The 18,825-nt window shown below is 42.7% G+C and overlaps 1 protein-coding gene across 2 annotated transcripts; it reads left to right on the forward strand.

Annotated features, from left to right (window-relative positions):
• Positions 1 to 1,027: 1,027 nt before the first annotated feature.
• LOC137383364 (general transcription factor IIE subunit 1-like) lies at positions 1,028 to 12,561 on the forward strand. Of its 2 annotated transcripts, none has more exons than XM_068056229.1 (5): positions 1,028 to 1,073; positions 1,332 to 1,786; positions 3,660 to 3,861; positions 9,395 to 9,618; positions 11,834 to 12,561. In XM_068056229.1, the coding sequence occupies exons 2-5, from the start codon at positions 1,339 to 1,341 to the stop codon at positions 12,214 to 12,216; spliced, it is 1,257 nt and encodes a 418-aa protein (XP_067912330.1). In that variant the 5' UTR covers positions 1,028 to 1,073; positions 1,332 to 1,338; the 3' UTR covers positions 12,217 to 12,561. The 2 variants fall into 2 exon arrangements, with proteins under 2 accessions (XP_067912330.1, XP_067912246.1); XM_068056145.1 differs by lacking the exon at positions 1,028 to 1,073 and adding an exon at positions 1,186 to 1,229.
• Positions 12,562 to 18,825: the final 6,264 nt, after the last annotated feature.

The following is an 18,825-nucleotide window of genomic DNA, read 5'->3' on the forward strand; positions in this document are numbered from 1 at the left end:
TAATTGGGAAAGCTAATGGAATTTTATCATTTATTGCAAGGGGAATTGAATACAAAAGTAACGAGGTTTTGCTTCAGGCATTGGTGAGACATCTGGAGTATGGTGTACAGTATTGGTCTCATTTTAAGGAAGGATGTAAATGCATTGGAAGCAGTTCAGAGAAGGTTTACTAAACTAATACCTGGAATAGGTGGGTTGTCTTATGAGGAAAGGTTGGACAGGCTAGACTTGTATCTGCTGGAGTTTAGAGTAAGAGGTGACTTGATTGGAAACATACAAGATCCTGAGGGGTCTTGGCAGGGTGGATGTGGAAAGGATTTTCCCCTTTTCTGAGGATCTAGAACTAGCGGTCACTGTTTTAAAAATAAGGGGTCGCCCATTTAAGACAAAGATAAGGAGAAACTTTTTCTCAGAGGGTTGTGAGTCTGGCATTCTTTTCCTCAAAAGGCAGTGGAAGCAGAGTCTTTAAATAGCAGAAGTAGATAGATTCTTGAGCAAAGGGGTGAAAAGTTATTGGGGGTAGGTGGGAATGTGGAGTCGAAGTTACAATCAGATCAGCCATGATCTTATTGAATGGTGGAGCAGGCTCGAAGGGCCAAATGGCCTACTTCTGTTTCTAATTCATATGTTTTCTATAATACTTATGAGTATCACAGTTGTCCCTGCTTGAATAGATGGTTTAGTGTTGAAAAGAACTTGTGGGTTGTTACCAGGACATGAATTTATTTATCCAGGCCTTGGCTAACTGTAGGGAGGTTCATGCAACCACTCGAATTTAAAAAAAAATCTTAATTAAAATAGTCTTGTTAATTAAGCAGATTAATACTTTTCCTTCCGACCCCACCTCACCAAAAAAACTCACTTAATTTCTCTTTCACATCAATTGTATTTTCACTAATTGTGAACAATTTTAATATTAAACTGCAGAGCTGAGGCAGCCCTGTGCTACATCTAACATCATCTAGGCGTGCAGCTGTAGTAAATAGTGGTTAATGAGTTTCAATTGGGATTTGAGGGAGTTTCCTCTCGGAGGTCACAACCGACAAGAACCTACATTTTATGACCGGTTAGGGGTTTGTATCGCCTTTAAATAATTACTTGCGCAACTAAAACGGCTGCTACCGTTTTTTTTAAAAAAAGTAAAGCTTTCAGACTAGATTCATCATTTCCGTGATTTAGCTCACTACGTTGGGAGTGAAGAATGAGCGTTCTTCATTAATTCTGGCAAGGTGTAAAAGGAGAATGTTTTGTGTATTTTGCCAACCTCGCATTCCGTTCCTCCCCTTCAGCACCAGTTCACTTATCTTAATGTAATTTTATCTATTTCATAGGTTGATCATGGGAGACCAAAACGTCATTACCGAAGTCCCTGCAGCTTTAAAACGTTTGGCAAAATACATAGTACGTGGATTCTATGGGGTGGAATATGCTCTCACTCTTGATATTCTTATTCGCTATCCCTGTGTGAAGGAGGAGGATTTGCAACAACTGCTGAAGTTTGAGAAGAAGCAGCTCCGATCCGTTCTCAACACACTGAAATCTGACAAGTTCCTTAAAAGTCGAATAAGAGTTGAAACAAATCCTGACGGGAAGAGTTCCAGACATAATTACTATCATATCAACTATAAACTGTTAGTAGATGTGGTCAAATACAAACTGGACATTATGCGCAGAAAGATTGAAACTGACGAGAGAAATTCAACCACAAGATCTTCGTTTAAATGTCCGCTCTGTTTCAGCACATTCACCGATTTGGAAGTCAATCATTTGTTTGACCCCTGCACAGGTATGTGATGCATTTTATTGCTTCCATTTTTCTTTACAGTAGATAAATACAAGGTATTGAAATTCATCTATTAATCGTTATCTTGTAAAATTATGACGAACTATACATTATATACTTCTTTTGGGCCTCCTTATCTCGAGAGACAATGGATACGCGCCTGGAGGTGGTCAGTGGTTTGTGAAGCAGCGCCTGGAGTGGCTATAAAGGCCAATTCTGGAGTGACAGGCTCTTCCACAGGTGCTGCAGAGAAATTTGTTTGTTGGGGCTGTTGCACAGTTGGCTCTCCCCTTGCGCCTCTGTCTTTTTTCCTGCCAACTACTAAGTCTCTTCGACTCGCTGCACCCGCAATAATTTCAATTTTAATGCAGAAACTTATTTTGGGTTAACAGACAACTATGAACCTATGAAATAGACAACTGTTAAATGTCAACTTTTCTAAAATGTTAAGCTGCAGGGTTTTTCAACCTTTTTGCTTCTGAGCCCCACCCCATATGTATAAATCAATTCTACAACTAAACTTTGTTTTTGCTTACTAAATGTGTAACTTATTGCTGGTGCTGAGCAACAGTTCTGTCAAGTATCTTTGTATGTCATGGTCAATGTTCATCCCGGCTTAGTACTTTCTTGTTGCTTTAAAAAAAAAATCAGTCTTTGCATAAATAGCTTGTACTAAATGAGATCAGCAATGCGGCAGAAGCTGTACTATAGTCATTGGAACATTCACACCAGAATGTCCCCAGGGGCATTTCACTCCACTTGGTTGTGAGGGAACTGTCTGATTAAAGCTTTGGGACAGAGGGTGGCAGTTACAGCTTCAATATTCTCACCAAATATGATTATAGCCCACAAGTATGTAGTAGATGGTTCCGTCCTGAATTTTGGAAAATGTTAAATTTGTGGCGTTGACAATGTGCTATCAGCTGTAGTTTGATTGTGAAGGGTGGCGCAGTGGTTAGCACCGCAGCCTCACAGCTCCAGTTTGTGCAGAGTTTGCAAGTGCTCCCTGCGACCGCGTGGGTTTTCGCTGGGTGCTCCGGTTTCCTCCCACAGCCAAAGACTTGCAGGTGATAGGTAAATTGGCTGTTGTAAATTGCCCTAGTGTAGGTAGGGGTGGTAGGTAATATGGAACTACTGTAGGGTTAGTATAAATGGGTGGTTGTTGGTCAGCACAGACTCGGTGGGCCGAAGGGCCTGTTTCAGTGCTGTATCTCTAAATAAATAAGATGAGGCTTTTGTGATCCTGGGGTGGAATTGTATGTTTTTGGTGGAGCCCTGGTTCAGAACTCCTATACTGGACCTACTTAAACATGGCAGTGTTTGCGTAGTTGCAATTGGATTAACACCATAAATAAGTTAGTATTGAAGCTCGGGCGAAAGAGACACCAGTAACGGCCGAAGTTACAAGGCAATATTTTCCTCCCCTTATCTTCAGTTTTTGGAGAGTACTGAGTTGGCCCTTTTTTTTGCATATTCCTGTGGAGGTGATGGCAGATGCTGAATGTCTATTTATATTTTGTCCGCCCGCTAAATGTTTAAGGTAATAGTGTGTAGTTACTGTGTGTACAACAGACACTGGGGTGGGTGGGAGCATAGCCTCTGAAGGGATTCTAGCAACTTACTACCCCGAGATCTTGATGGTTTCTATATCTGGGGGTGATGTACTCTGAATTAGTACTGCATATGGGCAAAAGGCACAAAAGTTTAAATATGAATATATATATAATCAAAAATTGCAGGGCTATGGAGTGCCGGGGAGTAGGACTAATTGGATAGCCGTGCCAAAGCACAGCATGATGTGCTGAATGGCATCCTAAGCTGATTTTGTCTTCTCTGCAGTCATTATCCTTTATCTGCTGTTCCTGTAAACCTATAGGCAACTTTAACTGCACGTTTTGTCAGACGGAGGTAGAAGAAGATGCCTCTGCAATACCTAAACGAGATGCTCGAACCCTTCTGGCAACGTTTAATGAACAGATTGAACCAATTTATGCACTTTTACATGAAACTGAAGATATTGCTCTTCCATGTGAGCTTCTGGAACCGCAGCCAACTGAGATTCCGGAACTGGCACTAAGGTAAAACGTATCTGATAAATCCATTCTATTTTTAGTTATGTACACTCTGCCACCATATGCTGTTCTATAGATACTTGAAATTATCATAGCCCAGCACCTCATTATTGCAGTTCATTAATCTCCCTGCCCATCTGAATAAATTGAATGTTAGTGGATCTAGTCAACTTAAGCCCACAATGTGTAGAGACCAGACCTTGTCCAGATAAATATTTCAAAAGGAAATTCATTTCAAGTTTGAATGCTGCTAGTCCAAAATGTCATTTCAATGATGGAGCTCATGCTAACTGTTTAATGTCCTCATTTGAAAGCAGCCAAGGGAAAATAACCCCGTTGCTCAATTAACTAATCACAACCAGTACTTTGTCCAAATCAATTCTTCTCAATGCAGGAGGCAGCCTCAAAACTAAGTTGTGCCTCTACATCTGATAGCTGCAGATTCAAGTCCTTGTGACAACTGATGCTTGAATTTCCTGAAGGTTCATCATAATATGAATTTAGGATGTTCGTAGACCAATGCAGCACCCCACTTTCCAGAACTATGATGAGAACAAAGAACAAAGAAAATTACAGCATAGGAACAGGCCCTTCGGCCCTCCAAGCCTGCACCAATCCAGATCCTCTATCTAAACATGACGCCTATTTTCTAAGGGTCTGTATCTCTTTGCTTCCTGCCCATTCATGTATCCGTCTAGATACATCTTAAAAGACGCTATCGTGCCCGTGTCTACCGCTGGCAACGCGTTCCAGGCACCCACCACCCTCTGCGTAAAGAACTTTCCACGCATATCCCCCCCCTAAACTTTTCCCCTCACTTTGAACTCGTGACCCCTAGTAATTGGATCCCCCACTCTGGGGGGGGAAAAAGCTTCTTTGCTATCCACCCTGTCTATACCTCTCATGATTTTGGAACAACTCAATCAGGTCCCCCCTCAACCTCCATCTTTCCAATGAAAATAATCCTAATCTACTCAACCTCTCTTCATAGCTAGCGCCCTCCATACCAGGCAACATCCTGGTGAACCTCCTCTGCACCCTCTCCAAAGCATCTATATCCTTTTGGTAATGTGGCGACCAGAACTGCACGCGGTATTCCAAATGTGGCCGAACCAAAGTCTTATACAACTGTAACATGACCTGCCAACCCTTGTACTCGATACCCCGTCCGATGAGGGAAAGCATGCCGTATGCCTTCTTGACCACTCTATTGACCTGCGTTGCCACCTTCAGGGAACAATGGACCTGAACACCCAAATCTCTCTGTACATCAATTTTCCCCAGGACTTTTCCATTTACTGTATAGTTTACTCTTGAATTGGATCTTCCAAAATGCATCACCTTGCATTTGCCCTGATTGAACTCCATCTGCCATTTCTCTGCCCAACTCTCCAATCTATCTATATTCTACTGTATTCTCTGACAGTCCCCTTCACTATCTGCTACTCCACCAATCTTAGTGTCGTCTGCAAACTTGCTAATCAGACTACCTATACTTTCCTCCAAATCATTTATGTATATCACAAACAACAGTGGTCCCAGCACGGATCCCTGTGGAACACCACTGGTCAGACGTCTCCATTTTGAGAAACTCTCTTCCACTGCTACTCTCTGTCTCCTGCTGCCCAGCCAGTTCTTTATCCATCTAGCTAGTACACACTGGACCCCATGCGACTTCACTTTCTCCATTAGCCTACCATGGGGAACCTTATCAAATGCCTTACTGGAGTCCATGTATATGACATCTACAGCCCTTCCCTCATCAATCAACTTTGTCACTTCCTCAAAGAATTCTATTAAGTTGGTAAGACATGACCTTCCCTGCACAAAACCATGTTGCCTATCACTGATAAGCCCATTTTCTTCCAAATGGGAATAGATCCTATCCCTCAGTATCTTCTCCAGCAGCTTCCCTACCACTGACGTCAGGCTCACCGGTCTATAATTACCTGGATTATCCTTGCTACCCTTCAACAAGGGGACAACATTAGCAATTCTCCAGTCCTCCGGGACCTCACCCGTGTTTAAGGATGCTGCAAAGATATCTGTTAAGGCCCCAGCTATTTCCTCTCTTGCTTCCCTCAGTAACCTGGGATAGATCCCATCCGGACCTGGGGACTTGTCCACCTTAATGCCTTTTAGAATACCCAACACTTCCTCCCTCCTTATGCCGACTTGACCTAGAGTAATCAAACATCTGTCCCTAACCTCAACATCCGTCATGTCCCTCTCCTCGGTGAATACCGATGCAAAGTACTCGTTTAGAATCTCACCCATTTTCTCTGACTCCAAGCATAACTTTCCTCCTTTGTCCATGAGTGGGCCAATCCTTTCTCTAGTTACCCTCTTGCTCCTTCTATATGAATAAAAGGCTTTGGGATTTTCCTTAACCCTGTTTGCTAAAGATATTTCATGACCCCTTCTTTTGGGCCTCCTTATCTCGAGAGACAATGGATACGCGCCTGGAGGTGGTCAGTGGTTTGTGAAGCAGCACCTGGAGTGGCTATAAAGGCCAAGTCTAGAGTGACGAGCTCTTCCACAGGTGCTGCAGAGAAATGTGTTTGTCGGGGCTGTTGCACAGTTGGCTCTCCGCTTGCGCCTCTGTCTTTTTTCCTGCCAACTACTAAGTCTCTTCGACTCGCCACATTTTAGCCCTGTCTTTATGGCTGACCCCTTTTCGCCCTCTTAATTCCTCATTTCAGATTGGTCCTACATTCCCGATATTCTTTCAAAGCTTCGTCTTTCTTCAGCCTCCTGGACCTTATGTATGCTTCCTTTTTCCTCTTTGCTAGTCTCACAATTTCACCTGTCATCCATGGTTCCCTAATCTTGCCATTTCTATCCCTCATTTTCACAGGAACATGTCTCTCCTGCACGCTAATCAACCTCTCTTTAAAAGCCACCCACATATCAAATGTGAATTTACCTTCAAACAGCTGCTCCCAATCTACATTCCCCAGCTCCTGCCGAATTTTGGTATAGTTGGCCTTCCCCCAATTTAGCACTCTTCCTTTCGGACCACTCTCGTCTTTGTCCATGAGTATTCTAAAACTTACGGAATTGTGATCACTATTCCCAAAGTAGTCCCCTACTGAAACTTCAACCACCTGGCCGGGCTCATTCCCCAACACCAGGTCCAGTATGGCCCCTTCCCGAGTTGGACTATTTACATACTGCTCTAGAAAACCCTCCTGGATGCTCCTTACAAATTCTGCTCCATCTAGACCTCTAACACTAAGTGAATCCCAGTCAATGTTGGGAAAATTAAAATCTCCTATCACCACCACCTGTTGCTCCTACATCTTTCCATAATCTGTTTACATATTTGTACCTCTATCTCACGCTCGCTGTTGGGAGGCCTGTAGTACAGCCCCAACATTGTTACCGCACCCTTCCTATTTCTGAGTTCTGCCCATATTGCTTCACTGCTCGAGTCCTCCATAGTGCCCTCCTTCAGCACAGCTGTGATATCCTCTTTGACCAGTAATGCAACTCCTCCACCCCTTTTACCTCCCTCTCTATCCCGCCTGCAGCATCGATATCCTGGGATATTTAGTTGCCAATCATGCCCTTCCCTCAACCGAGTCTCAGTAATAGCAATAACATCATACTCCCAGGTACTAATCCAAGCCCTAAGTTCATCTGCCTTACCTACTACACTTCTTGCATTAAAACAAATGCACCTCAGACCACCAGTCCCTTTGCGTTCATCATCTGCTCCCTGTCTACTCTTTCCCTTAGTCACGCTAACTTCATTATCTAGTTCCTTACAGGCTTTAGTTACTACCTCCTTACTGTCCACTGACCTCATTTGGTTCCCATCCCCCTGCCATATTAGTTTAATCCCTCCCCAACAGCGTTAGCAAAAGCACCCCCAAGGACATTGGTTCCAGTCCGGCCCAGGTGTAGACCGTCCAATTTGTAATAGTCCCACCTCCCCCAGAACCGGTCCCAATGTCCCAAAAATCTGAACCCCTCCCTCCTGCACCATCTCTCAAGCCACGCATTCATCCTGACTATTCTTTCATTTCTACTCTGACTATCACGTGGCACTGGTAGCAATCCTGAGATTACTACCTCTGAGGTCCTACTTTTTAACTTGGCTCCTAACTCCCTAAATTCTGCTTGTAGGACCTCATCCCGTTTTTTACCTATATCATTGGTGCCTATGTGCACAACGACAACTGGCTGTTCACCCTCCCCTTTCATAATGTTCTGCAGCCAATCTGAGACATCCCTGACCCGTGCACCTGGGAGGCAACATACCATTCGGGAGTCTCGTTTTCGACCACAGAACCGCCTATCTACTCCCCTTACAATCGAATCCCCGATGACTATAGCCCTTCCACTCTTTTTCCTGCCCTTCCGAACAGCAGAGCCAGCCATGGTGCCATGAACCTGGCTACTGCTGCCTTCCCCTGGTGAGCCATCTCCCCCAACAGTATCCAAAACGGTATACTTGTTTTGGAGGGAGATGACCGCAGGGGACACCTGCGCTGCCTTCCTGCTCTTTCTCTGCCTTTTGGTCACCCATTCCCTTTCTCCCTCAGCAATCCTAATCTGCGGTGTGACCAATTCGCTAAATGTGCTATCCACAACCTCCTCAGCATCCCGGATGCTCCAAAGTGAGTTTATCCGCAGCTCCAGAGCCGTCATGCGGTCTAACAAGAGCTGCAGCTGGACACACTTCCAGCAGGGAGTTAGGAGCCAAGTTAAAAAGTAGGACCTCAGAGGTAGTAATCTCAGGATTGCTACCAGTGCCACGTGATAGTCAGAGTAGAAATGAAAGAATAGTCAGGATGAATGCGTGGCTTGAGAGATGGTGCAGGAGGGAGGGGTTCAGATTTATGGGACATCGGGACTGGTTCTGGGGGAGGTGGGACTATTACAAATTGGACGGTCTACACCTGGGCCGGACTGGAACCAATGTCCTTGGGGGTGCTTTTGCTAACGCTGTTGGGGAGGGATTAAACTAATATGGCAGGGGGATGGGAACCAAATGAGGTCAGTGGACAGTAAGGAGGTAGTAACTAAAGCCTGTAAGGAACTAGATAATGAAGTTAGCGTGACTAAGGGAAAGAGTAGACAGGGAGCAGATGATGAACGCAAAGGGACTGGTGGTCTGAGGTGCATTTGTCCCTGAGCTCCCACATTGAGCAAGAGGAGCATAACACGGGTCTGAGATCTCCTGCCATTTTTAATCTTAAGCTTAACTTAGTCTTAACTTAGATAAATGGAGAAGGAACGAAAAGTTTTTACCAATCACACGAAATAAATAGAAAAAGCCTTACCTTATCTGCACACCAGAGTCCTTTTTTTTTCCGGTTAGAAGAGGAGGGCGGGTGGGAGACACTACAGGTGTAGTGTCTCTGATTCAGCCGCTGCCCAAATATATAGGACTTATTTACCCACCTTTCACATACCTTTAGTGTCTGCTAGGCAGAAGGCCTTTAACCAGTTATATTAGTATGTAGTTAAAAGAAATAGCATGTGAATAATTCAAGCTTTTTTTCATGAATTGATTGCATTTTTTTCTTAGTCAGGATCAGAAGACGCATTTTCTTAAAAATAATGCTTATCCGGAAAGATGGTCAAACAAAGCAGTTTGCAGTGACCTCTATGAACAACACATTGTCGTAAATGTCCAAGAATCTGATGCCAAAACTAAGAAAAAGACTCTGAAGCCTGTTAAATCACAGCCTATCTGGATGACTGCAAGTACTGTTGAGAAAGTTGGTTTGGATCCAGTGGAGAACTCAATTGGTGAGTATATGTATTTTCTAGAAACTGTATAAGATGAATATAAACTGTGTTCTCAAGAAGCTTTGGGAAATTATTAAAGATGCAGTCTAACCTTTAGCAATCACAAATCACTTAAGGATTTCATGTCTTCAGATAAAATGATTATTAAATCCTAAGTCACTGAAACTAAGGTGTGTGTGTATACAAAGTGCCCTCTCCTCCCCAGTAACTACAGCTGTCAGCTTGGCTCAGTTGTGAGTGCACACTTTGAGTCAGTCACTTCCCAGTCTAGCCACAAGCTAACCTAAGCCATCACTTCAATTTATGTATTGTCAGAGCTGTCTTTTGGATGAGATGTTAAAATAAATCCTAGTTTGCCTGATTTTGATGGTGCAGATCCATAAAGATCCTATAACAATGTTCTGAGAGCAGTGAGTTTTCCTATTATCCTAGATGTTGCTTGACCAATACTGCTTTTAAAAAAAAATTAAATGGCCATTCATCTCTAAGCTATTTATGGGACATTGTAGTGTATAAAATCATAGCTATCAACATTGAATTAATTTTTTAAACTTTCATTATATTGCTGCTGCACACAGTGGGTGCAGAATTTGTCAAGGTTAAGGGAGACGGTTGATCACCCAACAGTGGCTGGAATTTGGGGTGGAACTTGTGACTTTTCCGATATACTTTCCACATGCTATTCTCCATTGGAGAAATTCGGTGAGCCACCTGCCTGCCAGCTACTCCACTTCACACCAAAAGAGCACATCTTGAATTTAGTACTCCCATAAGCCTTGCCAGGACTCCCTCCCCAGCTGGAGGGGAAGGAAACTGGCAGACTGACAGTTGACAAGTCTGTCTTATGTGTGATTCTAAAGTGTGCAGGCACTGGCAATCTCCCTGTCAATGGAAATGACCCCTTCTCAAATTTGGAATGGGATTTATGACCTTTGTGCTAGTGGGGAGCAGAATCTCTGGGATTTTAAATCCAATGAGGATAGTGAAGACATCCAACGCATGCACTATTGCATTACCAAAAATTTCAATTTGCTGCTGTTTACTCTTTTCTGTCCTTTCCGCTTCACACATGAACAAGCAGAAAAATCTTTGTGCACTATGTAATGCTGTAGGGACCTGATCCCAGCAATTCATCTGTTTTTGGGGTGGGGGGGGTACACTAATCTGTGTACTTTAGCTTTAGAAATAGAATTATCAGTAAAAATAGAATGATATTTTAACATCAAACTATGGAACACATTGGCAGGCCAGCAGTGAGTATTTTTGGTCACTGGTTCATGCCTGACTTTCTATATGCTTATTTTGTATACTGCCTTCCTTCCATAAGCCATTCATGAAACTTAGATGCATTAAAGAAAAACTCGAATTCAAGTAAACCATGTTGGGGCCTTATTATTATGCTGTATAAAGCATAGGAATACTTAATATGCTTTATTGTATTCCTTATCCACTATTGATGTCCACATCCAAAGAACAGTACAGCACAGGAACAGGCCATTCGGCCCTCCAAGCCTGTGCCGAACTTGATGCCTGTCTAAACTAAGAATAAATCAATAAAAATTTGTTAACCTTTGGATTATATTCCCATTTTAGTGTTAAAATTCTGTTTAGAATAGTACTGTGACTTTATACTTTTATCTTTTTGAAATAATCTGTCTGAAAGTATCACCAGCTTAGATGAGCCTCCAGTGTGGTTCCATAGCACTAAACATAACCATGACACAAATTGAAAGATACCATAAAGATGATGGATGTAGGAGATGGGAGAAGTTTCACCCTAACAAAATACTGACTGCATCAAGTTTGGGTTAGTTTACTTAGCTGGAACAAATGACAGTTTTGCTGTGCTTCCAGCCCTGATTACTTGATGGGAGATGCTAGGTGATTAAAGGCTCTAGTGCTGCTCTTGAGCCAAATATTTATCCTGTGATCAATCCTTCCTCCCTCCAAAGAGAAACTGGGCATGGTGTAATATCGAGTGCTGCTTTTTGTGTAGAAAAATGAAACTGCTTTTTTAAAAATGAAACTGGGTATATAATTGATTAGAAATAACATCCCTATTAAAGCAGGTTTTGATGCTAAATCCTTCTAAATTGCAACATGGATATTTGGTGTGATTGCATTAAGAGAAATTGTTTTTGATTATTTTAGATCAATATTTGGCAATACTGGTTTGGTTGCTTGTCCAAAATTCACTTCTGTTTAAATATTCCAGAACATACTGCTACTGAAACGCATGACCAAGATACAAATTTGAACAGCAAGATTCCAAATTACGAGGTCATTAAAACACTTATGATTCATGAGAGAAAAACATTAGCTGGAGCAACCTTCACTTCAAGTGCAAATCGGAGTGAACCAGACAGTGAGACCAGTGAATCAGAGGAAGAAAAGAATGCAAAACCACATACAAAATTAGACCCTCAGGAAGAGGAGGATGAGTTTGAGCCAGAGAAGCCTACAGTTATGGTTGCTGGAAAGCTCCACCTCTACAGCGAAGTTAGTCAAAATCCTGAATTAGTATCTTTGATGACTGAAGAAGAACGAGAGCGCTACATTAGTACTTGCCAAGAGATGTTTCATTTAATGTATGATTAATGTCTGGTATTTAAATTCACTTGTTGCACACAGTATAATGTAGTATGTTACATAAAACCAATTCTGCACTAATCTGGTGAATGAAGGAAGTTAAATTTCTCAACTGTAGTTTCTCCTATAAAAGTACTGTAACAAATTTAGTCAGACTTAAGTTTTCACTAAGCTAAACAGAAAATTGTATGGGGTTGCAAATGCACTAATGTCATACTAAATAGTAACTAATTAAAAGTATGGGAGATGAAGTTATGGGATGGTTTTGCACCTTAATCTACTTGTCCATATATTGACACTAAATTCAAATTAGATTTTAAAATCCTGGAGCGAAGGAGGCTGAGAGGGGACATGATAGAGGTATATAAAATGATGAGAGGCAGAGATAGGGTAGATAGCCAGAGTCTCTTTCCCATGGTAGGGGTGACTAAAACTGGAGGGCGATTTAAGGTGAGAGGGAGGAGGTTTAAAGGGGATCAAAGGGGTAAATTTTTCTCTCAAAGGATAGTGGGTATCTGGAATGAGCTGCCTGAGGAGGTGGTGGAGGCAGGAACAGTAGCAACATTTAAGAGGCATCTGGACAAGTACTTGAATGAGCAAGGCATCGAGGGATATGGAATTAATGCAGGCAGGTGGGATTATTATCGATAGGCATTATGGTCGGCATGGATGCGGTGGGCCGAAGGGCCTGTTTCTATGCTGTACGACTCTGACTCTATGATAAAAGGAAAAGGAAGCCATTGCAGCAAAAGAAACTACACTTTTTGGATTGTGCTGCGAACACGATGAAGACCCACTGACTACCTTTTAAACCCCTACTGTGTTCTGTTTTGTCATCAGCTTGTTATCTATTCTGCTACTTGTCCACGTGTTCTGACCTTGATCACAAATCTAGTATGGGATATGCTATTGAAGGCCTTTTTGAAAATCCAAATATGACATCCACTTTTTGTTACTTCAAAATTCAATAAGTTAATCAAATGTGACCTTCCCTTTTGCAATCTGTGCTGACATTTTTGGTTTCTAGGTGTTTGCATCTTCAAAATTTTCATTAACTTTTGAACTAACATCAAGCTAATTAGTCTATAGGTTCCTAGATTTGATCGCTATCCCTTTTTATAAACCAGTCCTCTGGTACTATTCCCTTTTCCAATGACTTAATCTGTATTAGTGCCTCTCTTCCCTTCTTTCAATAGGTCAATTTTTGGAGCAGGGATTTGACCCAAATTTGGATTAGTTCTCAATTATCTTCACCTTTCCCGTCTCTCCAACCCCATGTTAACATCTGCATTATTTGAAAGATCATAAAATAGAATCACAGCAATTTACAGCACAAGAGGCCAGACATGCCCTCATGTCAATGTTGGCTGAGTTATCCAACCTACTCCCACTTTCCAGATCTTGAGCTGTAGCCTTGTAGCTTATGACACTTCAACTGTAGATCTAAATGCAATGAAGGTTTCTGACTGTACCACCTTTTTCAGCCAGCGATTCTTCAAACCCCTACCAGCCTCGCTGAAAAATGTCTTCCCTAATCCTTTTGCCTATTAAATTTAAATTTATTTCCCCTGAAATATGTCCATCTTATCTAGGTCCCTCCATAATTTCATACACTTCAATTAAATCTGCCCTCTGCTTCCTCTGTTCGAAAGTAAACTACTGACAGAGGAGGAATGAGCAGTTCATCTGTTAGTTAGAAGGTGTGATCCAGGACATGAAATTCTGGAAATCTGAAATAAAAACTGATTTCTGATGAAAGGTCAGAGACCTGAAATGTTAACTTTGCTTCTCTCCCCACAGATACTGCCAGACCTGCTGAGTATTTCCAGAACTTTGTTTTTATTACATGAAATTCTGTCTGAGTAGGCGTAGGAAATATTTTACTACATTCAAAGTGGCAACCAGGGCCTCCTTTAAAAATGCAGCAATTACTGTACTATACCAGCCTATATTATGTGCTCAAGTCCTAAAGTATGGCTTGAACCTACAATTTTATTCAGGGCAAGTATACTAGCAACTGGGGCAGGTCGATATTCACAGAAAAATTATTTAAGAAATGGCAGCTTAATATTCCAGGGTATAGATCTTCAGGTGGGGGGCAGGGGGTAAAAGAGAAGGTGGCATTACACTATTGATCAAGAAATCAATTACTGCAGTAAGGAGGGATGAAATCTTTAGAAAGTTCCTCAAATGAGGCCATATGGGTAGAACTTAAACAAAAAGGGGGCAATCACTTTGCTGGGAGTGTACTACAGGCCTCCAAACAGTCAGGGAGAGGTCGAGGAGCAGATATGTAGGCAAATCTCAAGGGATTTCAACTTCCCCAATGTTAACTGGGATAGTCTTAGTGCAAAAGGCTTTAAGGGGGTGGAATTCTTAAAGTGCATCCAGGAGAGTTTTTTGGGCCAGCAAATAGAAAGTCCTACAAGAGAAGGGGTGGTACTGGATCTAATCTTCGGAAATGAAGCCGGACAAGTGGTAGAACTGTCAGAGCAGCATTTCGGGGATAGTGACCATAACTCTGGGAGATTTAAGGTTGTTATGGAAAAGGACAAAGATGGAGCGGAACTAAAGGTATTGAATTGGGGGAAGGCCGATTTTCAATATGATAAAACAGGATCTGGCCAAAGTGGACTGGAAGCAGCTAGTTGTAGGAAAGTCTACATCAGGCGAGTGGGAGTCGTTCAAAAAGGAAATAGTGAGAGTTCAGGGCCAACATGTTCCCATAAAGATGAAGGGTAAGACCAATAAGTTCAGGGAACGCTGGATGTCGAGGATTGGATGGGGGTGGTGGGGTGAAAAGAGGCTTGTGGCAGATTCAGACGACTGAAAACAGCGGAGGCCCTCGAAGTATAGAAAGTGTAGGGGGGGTACTTAAAAAAAAAAGTAATTAGGAAAGCGAAGAGGAGCTATGAAAAAAGTGGTCCTTTTCCATAACAACCTTAAATCTCCCAGAGTTATGGTCACTATCCCCGAAATGCTGCTCTGACAGTTCTACCACTTGTCCGGGCAAGATGAAGGAAAATCCCAAGGTGTTTTATGAGTATATTAAGGGCAAGAGGATAACCAGGGACAGAGTAGGGTCCATTAGGGATCAAAGAGGCAATCTGTGTGGAGCTGGAGGACATAGGTGAGGTTTTAAATGATCACTTTTCATCTGTGTTCAGTATGGAGGATGATGTAGGTGTAGACATTAAGGAAGGGGATTGTCAAATACTTGAACAAATCAGCACTGAAGGGGAGGCTTTATTAGCAGCTTTAGTGGGCTTAAAAGTGGATAAATCCCCACGCCCAGATGAGATGTATCCCAGGCTGCTATCTGAGGCAAGGGAGGAGATTGCAGGGGCTCACACAAATTTTCAAATCCACTCTGGCCACAGGAGAGGTACCGGAGGACAGCAAATGTGGTACCATTATTCAAGAAGGGTAGCAGGGATAAACCAGGTAATTACAGGCCAGTGAGTCTAAAATCAGTGGTAGGGAAACTATTGGGGGAAAAAAATTCTGAGGGACAGGATTAATCTCCACAGGAAGAGGCAGGGATTAATCAAGGAGAGTCAGCATAGCTTTCTTGGGGGGAGGGGGGGGGGGGGGGGAAAGATCGTGTCTAATAAATTTGAATTTTTTGAGGTGACTAGGTGTGTAGATGAGGGTAAAGCAGTTAATGTAGTGTACATGGACTTCAGTAAGGCTTTTGACAAGGTCCTGCATGCGAGATTGGTTAAGTAGGTAAGAGCCCGTGGGATCCAGGGCAATTTGGATCCAAAATTGGTTTAGTGGCAGGAGACGGAGGGTGGTGGTCAAGGGTTGTTTTTGCGATCAGAAACCTGTGACCAGTGGGGTACCGCAGGGATTGGTGCTGGGACACTTGCTGTTTGTAGTGTACATTCATGATTTAGACGTGGATATAGGAGGTTTGATAAGCTTGTAGATGATGCAAAAATTGGTATTGTGAACAGTGAGGAGGAAAGCCTTAGATTACAGCACAATGCAGATGGGCTGGTAAGATGGGTGGAGCAGTGGCAAATGGAATTTAATCCTGAGAAGTGTGAAGTGAAGCATTTTTTTTGGGAGGACTAACAAGGCAAGGGAATATACAATGGATGGTAGGACCCTAGGAAATAGAGGGTCAGAGGGACCTGGGTGTACTTATCCATAGATCATTGAAGGCAGCAGCACAGGTAGATAAGGTGGTTAGGGAGGCTTATAGGATACTTGCCTTTATTAGCTGAGGCACAGAATATGAGAAAGGAGGTTATGACGGAGCTGTATAAAATGCAATTTCGGCCACAACTGGAGTACTGTGTACAGTTCTGATTGACACACTCTAGGAAGGATGTGATTGCACTGGAGACGGTGCAGAGGAGATTCACCAGGATGTTGCGTGGGCTGGTGCATTTCAGCTATGAAGAGAGACTGGATAGGCTATGGTGGTTTTCCTTGGAGCAGAGAAGGCTGAGGGAGGACCTGCTTGAGGTATACAAAATTGAGGGCATAGATAGGAAGAAACACTTTCCCTTTAGGAGGTGTCAATAACCAGGGGGCATAGATTTAAGGTAAGGGGCAGGAGGTTTAGAAGGGATTTGTGGGGAAAAAAATTGTTTTCACCCAGAGGGTGGTTGGAATCTGGAACACACTGCCTGAAGAAGAGGTGGTAGAGGCAGGAACCCTGAACATTAAAGTATTTAGATGAGCACTTGAAACACCATAGCATACAAGGCTACAGGCTAAGTGGCGGAAAATGGGATTCGACGAGATAGGCTTGATGGCTGGTGCGGACACTGAGCCGAAGAGCCTATTTCTGTGCTGTATAGCTATGACTCTATATGAAGTATATGTAACTTGCAAAAATCTTGGTATCAGAAAAATAACTACATTGGTATTTGGGTGGGAGGTAAGAGACAAGGTTGGGATCGAAGGTTGTTATATTGTGTCAATCAGAAGTGTTTCCTGGCCCACAAACTTTGTATGCATGAAGGGATCATACTACTGTTGTACTTTGCTGAGACCACATCTAGAGTACTGTGTGTAATTTTGGTCTCCTTTACTTAAGGCAAGATATACTTCCATTGGAGATGGTATGGTGAAGGTTTGGTAGGTTGGCCCTTGGGATGAGGGGTTGAGTAAATTGGGTCTATATTCCCTGGAGTTAAGAAAAATAAGAGGTGATCTCATTGAAACAAATGATTCTGAAAGGGCTTTACAGAGTGGGAACAGAGGTTGTTTCCCCTGATTGGGGCATCTAGAACATGGGGGCAGTCTCAGGATAAGGGACTGATTATTTATTAGAGATGAGAAATTTCTTCAAGGGTTGTGAATCTTTTGGAATTCTCTGAAGGTTGTGGATGCTCCATCGTTGAATATATTCAACGCTGATAGGTTTTTGGTCTCTCGGGAAAGGAAGGGGAGCTGGCAGCAAAGTGGAGTCAAAGATCAGCTACTCTTGGATTGAATGGTGGAGCAAGCCCGACAGGCTGTATGGTGTATTCCTGCTCCTACTTCGACTGGTGCTTCAGCTTTTCACCTATATATTAACTTGTAACAGTTGTACACCAGTGTTTGCAGATCACCCTAACTTGGGAGGCACCAAAGTTTGACAGAAAAAGAAGTTATAAAGGGGCATAGTTTTTTTTTCACTCAATTACCTATGGTAGATGGAGTTCAATGTGGGGACTTATAGTCTGAGAAAGACAAATCAGAATATTTTAAGTGAAAAACTAGGCAATGTGGAGGGGCAAAGGGTTTTTCGGTATCCATATGCACAAATCACAAAGCTCATGCACAGCTATAAAACGGTAAGTAAAAAAGGCTAATGGAATGTTAGACTTGATCTGAAGGGTGTCGGATTTCCAAAAAGTGATGTTTCAGTCATAAAGCCTTGGTCAGACCCCGTCTGGAGTACTTTGTTCAGTTTGAGTTTCCAGAAAGACTTACTGGCCTTGGAGGGATACCCTCCAGGAAAGTTTATTGCATGTATATATGCACACTTTCTAAATGTGATGGTAAATTCATATTGTACAAAAACAAATGAACCCCCTCAACCTTGGCCAATTAAAAAAAAATTCATTGGTGATGGTGATCTGCTGCTTGAATCATTGCAGTCCATGGAGTTATAGGTACACACACAGTGCTTAGGGAGGGAATTCCAGGTTGTTGACCCAGGGCAGTGAAGGAATGGTGATCTAGTTCCAAGTCAGGCAGATGTTGGGCTTGGAGGGGAACTTGTAGGTGGTGGTGGTCCCATGCTTCTGCTGCCCTTGTCCTCTAGCTGGTAGAAGTTGTGGGTTTGGGAAGTGCTGTTGAAGGAGCCTCGATGAGTTGTTGCATAGATGGTGCACAATGCAACCATGGTGTGTCAGTGGGAGTGACTGTTTGTTTAAGATGGATAGGGTGCCAATTAAGCAGGCTGTATTATCCTGGATGGTATTGAGATTCTTGAATGTTGATGCAGCTGTGCTCATCCAGGCAAATGGGAAGTTTTCCATCATGCTCCTGACTTGTGGATTGTCGATGGAGGAAAGTAAAGTGGTGAATTATTTTCCACAATGCCCAGCCTATGACCTGCTCTGGTAGCCACAGTATTGATATGGCTGGCCTGGTTAAGTTTCTAGTCAATGA

This window comes from Heterodontus francisci, chromosome 1 (genome assembly GCF_036365525.1).
Source record: "Heterodontus francisci isolate sHetFra1 chromosome 1, sHetFra1.hap1, whole genome shotgun sequence".
In the NCBI taxonomy this organism is placed as follows: Eukaryota; Metazoa; Chordata; class Chondrichthyes; order Heterodontiformes; family Heterodontidae; genus Heterodontus; species Heterodontus francisci.